This window comes from Galeopterus variegatus, unplaced genomic scaffold (assembly GCF_000696425.1).
Source record: "Galeopterus variegatus unplaced genomic scaffold, G_variegatus-3.0.2 Scaffold2412, whole genome shotgun sequence".
NCBI lineage: Eukaryota > Metazoa > Chordata > Mammalia > Dermoptera > Cynocephalidae > Galeopterus > Galeopterus variegatus.
Window position 1 is genome coordinate 1 of NW_007728523.1, and position 10,573 is coordinate 10,573.

Sequence of the window (10,573 nt, forward strand, 5' to 3'; positions counted from 1 at the left end):
CTCAGGGTCGCGCTGTTTCCCGACACGGGTGCTCCAGACGCACCGCCATTTTCCACCTTCTATGGTATTCTACTTTGAATGCTATTCACCTGAAAACTCTTGAGATTTCTGTGTCTATTTATTATTTTGATCAGGTTCCATGTTCCCTACCTCCAATTTCTCCACCTTTCTGAAGCCACTGAATAGAGGTCCCTGTGTCTCTCACTATGACACTGAATTTGTCTACTCCTTAAAGTTCATTGACTTTCACTTTATACGTGGTAAGTTTCAGTTATGAGGTGCATGGACAGCACAACTATTATACCAACCTGACAGACTGAATATTTTATCAGTATAGATTTCACTCTATCTCTAAAAATTCTTTTTGCTGTAAAGTCAATTTTCTCTGGATTGAGTATAGGTAGTTTGGCTTTGATTTGGTTAGTGTTTCCAAAAAATAAACAAACCTATTTATTTCTCTTTAAATTTGATTTATCTACCAATCCTAATAGTTGAGGTCTGCATCTCCCGGTTAGCATTTGGGAGAGCCCAGGGGTATTACCAGAGCTAATGAGGCTGTCCCCAGCAGGTGGTGGCGGAGGGAGCAGGGATGGCTCCTGACCCACAGAACCTTGAGAGTAAATATGTTATTTTGAGCTGACAAGTTGGTGCTATTTCTTATGCAACCATAGAAACTAACAGTTCTGTATAAGTGTCCCCAAACAGAGCAGATCCTGGGTTGCTATTTCAGTGGCCCTTCACATCATTATTCACACAGTTTCTACAGCATTCTGCCTTGCTACTATGAGGTCCCCAACCGAGGACAACAATATGTAAGCAGAGGACATGTCCACCAATAACAATGCCCTTCCACTGAGAAACCATCTTTTTCAAGCTCACTTTTCCTTTGAAGGAACATTCCTAGATATGCTACAGAATCCTCCTTGTAAGTCACTGGATAGAGCTGGGTCACATTCTCAGCACAAAAGGATCACCAAAGGAAAGATTAGTCTCAGCTAATTATAAAAAGCTCAACCAAAATAACCCCTTGCATGAATCTGTAGAAGAGAATAACAAGAACAAATCAAGAATTTGTCACAGATCAAAGATAACTCTTTTCATAGCCAAATAGCAGTCTGAGAGAGCCTCCTACTGATTTGTCAAACAGTAATTTTGTAAATTATGATAATAATCATTGCCAATGACATCTGCAGATTATTTGAGGGTACTTCAAAAAGTTTATGCAGAGATTCCCATTACCTTTTAATTCTATTTTTCCACACTTTTTGAAGTACCCTCATTGTTTACCAGGTGCCAGGTAATATTTGAAGCACTTTATCTGATTTCCTCCTCACCATGACGCTTTGAGGCAGGCTCCATTATTACTCCCTTACTGAATATGAAGACAGAAGCCCAGAGTGCCTACTACAGTCTAAAGTCACACACAAGTGGGTGTCAGAACAATCGTGCTGCCCTATTTGTGGCAGGACACGCACAGCACTCCATCACAGCAAACAGAAACACACACGATCTCCCATTTCCATGGCACTTGGTACACACACTTATTCCTATGCCGCTGCCCCATTTAAAGAAATGAGAAACAAAAATGAAGGGAAAACCACCTTTCCAGACACTTCTTTTCACTGAGTAGAAAAAAACGAGTATTATTCACAGCTGCTTAAATTAATTCAGACTTATACTGTTAACAATTGTGTAACTGATTTCTGCATTCCTATGGAAATCTTTTTTATTATTCCGTTTTTTTGTTGTTTTTGAGTTTTTAAAATTGTAAACCCTTTCTAGTTTTATTTGAATGTGTTTAAAAGTATCCAAATAATTCATTATCCTGCTTTGTGCTTCTCATAAAGTACTTTTGAAGTAGATCTGTTCCAGATTCTTTTTCTTCGTCTCTTCTTCTCAGAAGCAGGTAATTTTGTGTCCCGTACTTTTTCCTTTTCCTTCAAACAGCTAAGAGCATTGGGAACACTTATTTTCTTGCACTTTTTTCTTCTCCATTCAGGGTTTTTCACTAGCCCTGTTCCTCTTTGAATTGCTCAATTCTTTGTTTCTCATGCATTGAGACAAGCTGACATGACTCTACTGCTTTAATAAAGGCAATTACTTTGGCAGAAGGTAGGTCCAAGACTATAGTGTTCTGAATAATAGATATGAGGGGAACCCTAGGCTTTTTCTTTACTTTCACAGATAATGATCCTGTGTTTGCCACAAAATACTGAAGGATTTCCCTCTTCAACCATTGAAAACAGGCATTCTGATTCACTCATTGCATTCTTGAAATGGGGACAATTTCAAACCTGGCCTGTTTTTGCAATCGGTTTTGCCCCATATAAATCCTTTCCCAATGTTTCTCTTTTAACACACATCTGGTGGCGCACAGCTGTGTCTCCCCCATAATTTAGTGGGGTAGCTACTTCCACAGCTGGATGCAGCCCCAGTGCAACCTGACAGGTGCCATCCTGCAGGATCTGGTATGGTTTGTGGACTCCAAAATTGTTGCAGAAGAAGCAATGATGCATCTAGGCCATGTTTTTGCCTTGTGGTCTTCATGCCTGGTTTACCAGGACCAAAGCCAGTGGACCAGGAAGCAGCAGCAAATGCCTCATGCACGCCCTTAATCTACTAATGTACCCAGCATCAATCTTCCTATTCAAGCCACTGACTGGCTCTTTGTTAGTTTCAAACATTAATAAAACATCTTCTTTACTTGAGACAGTTTTGCAATAATGGTCATACAAATTTGCCTACAATAGCACAGCAGAAAATAGTATGCAGTGAAATACTTTAGACTTAATATATTTAACAGGACATAAAGAAGTTAGAGTAGCATTTATGCGGAAAATTCTAATGTAAGTCTTAATTCTAAAATAAATAGATGCTAATAGCACTTTCTATACAAATATTTAAAAAATATTTCTGAAATGGTATTTATTATCATTATTATTTTTAAAAATTTACATCTGTATTACCTAAATTGATTTTCATTCATTTCAAATTTCCTGATATATAAAAACTTAGAAACTTAGGTTGAAAGCTTTGACACATTAAAGATAATTATAAAGATTTACTTTATTTTCACTATAAAATGTGATGTCTCTGCCTGATAAGGTGTTTCCTAATTGTTGTGTTGTTTCTCCCTATAATTTGATTTTCCCATAAACTGACTTGAGAATAAAAGAAAGCAAAACAGTATTCTGTCCCGTGTGAATCATCTGATATACAAGGACTGGAAACTTCTCTCAGAAAGTTTATAAACTAAATTAGCTACAGTGGGATGGTTTTAACACAAACAGATCACATATAAAATGGCTCAACAGAGTATTTCTCACTAATGTAAACTGCAAATGGAAGTTTTGGGGTAGAGGTGGGAAGGTCTCTGCTCTCTTCAGTCAATTTGTTCTGTGTTGAATCATGGTGGCCTTCTCCCACTGATGGCTCCCAAGTCCACCATAGGGGTCACCAGTACTTCAGTCCCAGACAGCATGGAAAATCAGGGAAAACAGCATGGAATTTTTTTGCTGCCAGTCCTGGAAGTAATGTTCATCACTTGTATCCAGATTCACCTGAAGAGAGCTCAGTTACAAGGTCCCACACACAATAATTGGAGGCTGAGTATACAGGCTAACTGTGGGTACAAAAGAAAAGATAGTGGATTGGGGAAAATACAAAGCCAATTTCTGCCACACAGGATTTCTCCCTTGTGCAAATTCTTTGAGGACTATTGTGGTGTGAATTATGACAAAAGATGTTTCCACATTCATTACAGTTGGCTTTCCATATCCACAAGTTCCATATCCACTAATTCAACCAATTGTGAGTCAAAAAAATTTGAAAACAAAGTAAAAAATAATAATACAATACAAGTAAAACCAACAGAACAGTAACACAAATATTTACATAGTATTTACATCATACTCAGTATTATACATAATCTAGAGAAAATGTAAAGCATATGGCAGGAAGTACATAGGCAAAACCCCCAAAATACACCCCTTTATACAGGCATTTATTTTTTTATTTTATTTTATTTTTTCCCTTTTTGTCTTTTTTACTGACCAGCAACGGGATCACAACCCTCAGTGTTGCACCCGCACCGCGCTCAGCCAGTGAGTGGGAACCGGTCTCCACATGGGATCCGAACCCTCGGCGGGAGTGCCACCATGATCCCAAGTGGCACACTCTCCAGTGCGCCACCAGGCCGGCCCTATACAGGCATTTAAGCATCTGCAAATTTTGCTATCTGAGAGGGATCCAGGATCCAATCTCCTGTAGATATTGAGGGACACCTGCACATTTATGGGGACTCCATTAGTGTGAATTCTCTAATACATCTTTCAGTGTGACTTCCTGAAAAGGTTTTTCCACATTCATTACCCTCATACGTTTTTCTCCCCTGTGTGAATTCTCTCATGTCTAACAAGGGCTGAATTCTGGCAAAACCTCTTCCCACAGTCATTACATCCAAATGGTTTCTTACCTGTATGAATTCTCTGATGTGAATTAAGGTTTGATTTACGGTGGAAAGTTTTTCTACATTTGTTACATTCGTATGGTTTCTCACCTGTGTGAATTCTCTGATGTCTGGTGAGGTCTGAATTTTGGTTAAAAGTTTTTCCACACTCTTTACAATCATATGGTTTCTCACCTGTGTGGGTTCTCTGATGTACAGTGAGATCTGACTTCCGGTAAAAGGTTTTTCCACATTCATTACACTCATAGGGTTTTTCCCCTGTGTGAATTCTCTTATGTCTTGTGAGGTCAGACTTCTGCTGAAATGTTTTTCTACATTCACTACATTCATGGAATTTCACACCTGTGTGAGTTATCTGATGTACATCAAGGTCTGATTTACAGTAGAACATTTTTCTAAATGCATATGATTTCTCACCAGTGTGAATTCTCTGATGCCTGTTGAGGTGTGATTTACTGTAGAAAGTTTTCCCACATTCTTTACATTCATATGGTTTCTCACCTGTATGAATGCTCTCATGCCTGCTGAGGTGTGACTTCCAGTGAAATGTTTTTCCACACTCATTACATTCATAGGATTTTTCACCTGTGTGAGTACTCTGATGAATCCTGAAGTGTGACTTCAGGCAAAAGGTTTTTCCACATTCATTACATTCATATGGTTTCTCAGCTGTGTGAATTCTGTGATGTACACTGAGACAGGATTTACTGTAGAAACTTTTATTACATTCTTTACATCCATATGGTTTCTCACCTGTGTGAATTCTCTCATGTTTAATGAGGGCTGACTTCTGACAAAACCTCTTCCCACAGTCATTACATTCATATGATTTCTCACCTGTGTGAATTTTCTGATGTACCTCCAGCTCTGATTTGCAGTAGAATTGTTTCCTACATTCTTTACATTTATATGCTTTTTCACTTGTGTGAACTCTCTGATGCCTGCTGAGGTGTGACTTCTGGTGAAAGGTTTTCCCACACTCATTACATGCATAGGGCTTTTCCCCTGTGTGAATACGCTGGTGAATCTTGAAGTGTGAGTTCAGGATAAAGCTTTTTCCACATTCATTACATTGATAAGGTTTCTCACCTGTATGAATTCTCTGATGCACATTAAGGTATGATTTACTGTAGAAAGTTTTTCTACATTCTTTACATTCATACGGTTTCTCACCTGTATGAGTTCTCTGATGCCTGGTAAGGTCTGACTTCTGCCAAAACCTCTTCCCACAGTCATTACATTCATATGATTTCTCACCTGTGTGTATTCTCTGATGCACATTGAGGTGTGATTTACTGTAAAAAGATTTCCAACACTCTTTGCATTCATATGGCTTCTCACCTGTGTGAATTCTCTGATGTCTAATGAGGGCTGACTTCTGGCAAAACCTCTTCCCACAATCATTGCAGTCATATGATTTCTTACCTGTGTGAATTCTCTGATGTACATTGAGGTATGATTTAGTATAAAAAGATTTCCAACATTCTTTACATTCATAGGGCTTCTCACCTGTATGAATTTTCTGATGTATAGTGAGGGCAGACTTATAGTAGAAAGATTTCTTACATTCTTTACATTCATATGGTTTCTCACCTGTGTGAATTCTCTCATGCCTGTTGAGGTGTGACTTTTGGAGAAAGATTTTTCCACATTCATTACATCCATAGGACTTTTCCCTTGTATGAATTCTCTGATGTACATTGAGCTGTGACTTACTGTAGAATATTTTCTTACATTGTTTACATTCATATGTTTTCTCACCTGTGTGAATTAGTTCATGTCTAACGAGGGCTGACTTTTGGTCAAACATCTTCCCACAGTCATTACAGCTATATGATTTCTTACCTGTGTGAATTCGTGAATGGACAGTGAGGTGTGATTTACTATAAAAAGATTTCCAACATTCTTTACATTCATATGGTTTCTCACCTGTGTGAATTATCTCATGTCTGCTGAGGAGTGACTCTTGGTGAAAGGTTTTTCCACATTCATTACACCCATAACACTTTTCCGCTATGTGAATTCTCTGATGTATAGCAAAGTCAGGCTTCTGATAGAAAATTTTATCACATTCACTAAACACACAGGGCTTCTCCCCTGTATGTGTTCCCTTACGTGAAGTAAGATGTGACTTATTAATGAAAGGTTTTTCACAATCACAGTTATGGAGTTTTTCTCCTGTGTGTATTTTTTCATGTTTAGTGAGTTTATGCTTTATATAGAATGTTTTCCTACACACACTACATTGAAACGTTTTCCTAGATACCTGACTTATATCTTGGGCAATCAAAGCTAACTCATCCAATAATTTTCCATGTTGATTATATTTACAGGATGTCTCTACTGTATGAATCTTCTTATCTGTAAATATTATTGGCTCTGTGTTGAAGGCTTTCTCTTGTTCACTCTGTTCAAAATGATGTTGCCCAGATTGAATCTTGCTATGCTGACTAAGATGTTCATGATGTCTGTACAATTTCCCAGTTAAAGTATGGCCTTCAGTTTTCTCTGTAGCATGCATCTCACCAGGCTCTCTAAAAATAAGTGTGTTTTGGCACACATTAAACTCCTCAGACCTCATTCTTGAATAGTTTCCAGTTGAAATATAGGTTGAGCTCAAATTAAATGTTTTTCCCAACTCAACTCTCTCTTCAGTTGATGTGTTGCTGTTGGTGAGCTCAACATGCCACAAATGTTTATCATGACTTTCATGACTCCTCTCAATTAGTTCATCAACTATCTGGACATCTGAAGTGAAAAAAACCCAAAACAACAACAAAACAAACCAAAAAAGCCATATCAGTGAACTACACATAAGCATATCTTATTGAATGCTCATGTAAAGGTAAAGATGTTCCTTCCAATCCTAGTTCATAGGATTTTATAAATGGGTATTGGACTTATGAGTATATAGGTTTTCTTCCTACTGACAATGTAAGAAGTAGTATTAATGTATTTTCTAATGTTAAATCATGCTTTCCTTTTCTTCTTTACTCGATTTTTCATTTATAATTCTTGAGGAAATATTTCATAAACATGTTTGCCCACTGCCTAGTCATAGTTTTCAAATGAGTGCATATCACCTGCCATTTGTTCACCCTGTTCTATTTCTCTTTCTTATTTTTATATCATCAGTGGGTGTTTCCTGCTGCTCTCTTTCACATTATACTGCTTTAAAGATGGCAATGTTTTCCTGGCTCAGCTACGTGTAGGTGCAGGAGTGAGCCAGTTTTCTATCACATACAGAAGAATAGAGTTGAGGTTCAGAATTTTGCACCTATGTTTATATAGTTTTCATTCTTCCCTGGGGAATGACTATGGGCATCTGAACATTCTTCTAATAAAAAAATATTTTTTACTAGTTAAAAACAGCTTCTTCCAAATTCTCATTTAACAAGACTTTCTGCACTTCTCAAAACCAATACAGTACATGGTGTTCCAGTACACTACCCTGGGTACCATTTCCCAGATGGTCTAAAACAGTTGTTTCTGCAACGCAGTCTCTGACCACCATCATTGAGAAATGTTTCATTTCTTTTTTTTAGCTTCACCTCAGGTGAACTTGTATTTTTCCCATAATTTTTTATACACACACTCCTGCTTGATAATTTAGTGTTTCTAAAGGTTTTTGTTTCATGCACTGAAGTTTTGGCTGTCTTATATTTTCAAAAAAAAAATAAAGCCTCCTCTACATTTTTCATACTTTTTGTTGTTTTAGAATGATTTCCATAAAGAGAGAAGAAAAATGTTAACCTTTCTTTTTTTTTTTTTTTTTTTAAGGGGCTGGCCGGTAACGGGACCCAAACCCTTAACCTTGGTGTTGTAATACTGTACTCTAACCCATCAAGACAATGAGCCAGCTCTGAAAAAGGCTAACTTTAAACTCTTTTCCCAAACAGCAGTATAAGCCCCTAAATACTAGACCCTTGGTCTCAAGAAGAAAAAATTTTAACCTTTTTTTTTTTTTTTTTTTTTTAAGTGGCTGGCCGGTAACGGGACCCAAACCCTTAACCTTGGTGTTGTAATACTGTACTCTAACCCATCAAGACAATGAGCCAGCTCTGAAAAAGGCTAACTTTAAACTCTTTTCCCAAACAGCAGTATAAGCCCCTAAATACTAGACCCTTGGTCTCAAGAAGATTAAATAATGCACTCATTTGGTGTACGTAAATTAGCTGTCCTCAGGTCTGTGACCTGGAAAATAAATGGTAGAAATAGTTGAACACTGTCAACATCTGCTGGTCTTTAGTCTTCCTGGCCTCTACCAAAGATGAACTGACTGACCTGGGAGGTTCTGGATTGGTTCTTCTAACATCCATGGCTCTGCTCCTTGCTCCAATTTGAAGATCACCTCAGGTTTGGTAAAGCAGTGTCCTGTTAATGGGAAATAACATATGACTTTGCCAAACTGCTAAGGCAGGTCTTTGAAAGAATGATAAGAGCTCAACTTCAGAAGCTGTGCAATGAAGGGGCTGATTTGACCTTTTGTTAGAAAGAGATGACACTCATATTTGTCATGAATGAAATCTAACCTAAATAGTATTAAACCTTTTAAATGGTTCCTTTATGTACCACCAAAGAAGAAAGTCTTGCTTCTGGGATGTATGGAGGTGTTTCACTCACCCAATGACACTAGGTTGCTGTAGGTCTCCAGCATCACATCCCTGTACAAAGTCCTCTGAGCATCAACCAGGTCCTGCCACTCCTCCCAGGTGAAGTCCACAGCCACATCCTCAAATGACACCAATCCCTGTAATGGCACATTTCTCCTGAAGTCAACAGCCCTGGGTCACTAAAAAGAAATCTGGCAGTTCACATTTATGTGTGTGTGTGTCTGCATGTGCATGCACATGTGTGTGCATGTGTGATATGTATTTTACATAAGATACAGCTTCTTTGTAATGCATATGGGGGGAGAAGGAAAAATCACAGCAAAAATATCTTGCCAATGAAATTATTTATTAAGTATTAAAAATGCTATTACCATGCTTACATTATAGATCTAATACTATCGTTGTTGCTCATAATAAAAGTATGAATAAAATTCTGCTCTTCCAAGGAGCTTATAATTGGGTATGAAGACTAGATAGTTAAGGGAGATGGAAAAAAATATAGTTCTATTTTGTGTTCAGTTTGCACTTTACTGAGATGCCAAAGATATTTAGCTCTTCCATGTGAGCCATATATTCTCATAAACATATGGAGACATCAAAAGTCCAGTCTCAAGAACACAAAGAACACAGCCTACATTAATAGAACTATACACAGCACTCTGTCTAGGTGAATGATCCTGTGCCATGATAAGAGATAAACACAATATTGAAGGAACTAATTAGGGAGTGATTCTGTATTTAACTTTTTGACCTAATTCTAACAACAAAACATTTTATGCACTTATTGTTGTATTTTCTTTACTTATAAATTGAAAGCACATACAAAGTCATCCCCAAATTTCTTCCCTAACATACCAAGAATAACACACAAGAATTGCTTGTGTGCATTCTAGGGTGAAGACCTCTACTTTTCAAACGACAGGGTGTAAATAATGAGATCCTATATGAACAGGTAAGTTACATGACCAGATTTCCCTTTTAATACTCATCCATTAGAAGAAGAAAAGGTAAGGGCTTAAGAGAGAGTCAAAAGGAAAAAAAACTAGGGTGACAGATCACCACATACATCAGGACATAAAGCAGTAAGCATACAGAAGATGGGAGTAATTCTATACGAGAATAAAATTAAACAAACCCAAACAGGAACAAAATGTGGTACTAATTTCCTGTGCAGAGGTAAAATTAAGAGTTTTACTCCCAGGCTATCTACATGATCACAGCTATTTAGGTAGGGGCACTGTAAAGTGAAATTTTGAAAATGGGAAAAAAATATGAAAAGTGAAACATACTTGGACACATTATATTTGAAGAACCTGTGGGGATGACCTAATGGCAATTAAAATGGAAGAAGAGAAATAGACTGTAAATACCCAGAAAACATTTTCTGAGTTTATTCCACAAATGAAGTATTAAGAAGCCTACCATATAATTTATCATATTCATAGTTCTACGAAGCAAATAATTCCTTGATTACCCACATAGACATTATGGA

General features: G+C 37.5%; 1 protein-coding gene and 1 pseudogene across 1 annotated transcript; both read right to left on the bottom strand.

The window, feature by feature from the left end:
• Window positions 1-1,686: 1,686 nt before the first annotated feature.
• LOC103597757 lies at window positions 1,687-2,924 on the bottom strand (annotated as a pseudogene).
• A 1,223-nt stretch (window positions 2,925-4,147) lies between these two features.
• LOC103597758 (zinc finger protein 420-like) lies at window positions 4,148-9,221 on the bottom strand. Its single transcript, XM_008581625.1, is given in 4 exon segments — window positions 4,148-4,384; window positions 4,386-7,216; window positions 8,753-8,842; window positions 9,092-9,221. Coding segments are annotated over 4 exon segments (3,048 nt in total). The 5' UTR covers window positions 9,126-9,221; the 3' UTR covers window positions 4,148-4,291.
• Between the last annotated feature and the right edge of the window lie 1,352 nt (window positions 9,222-10,573).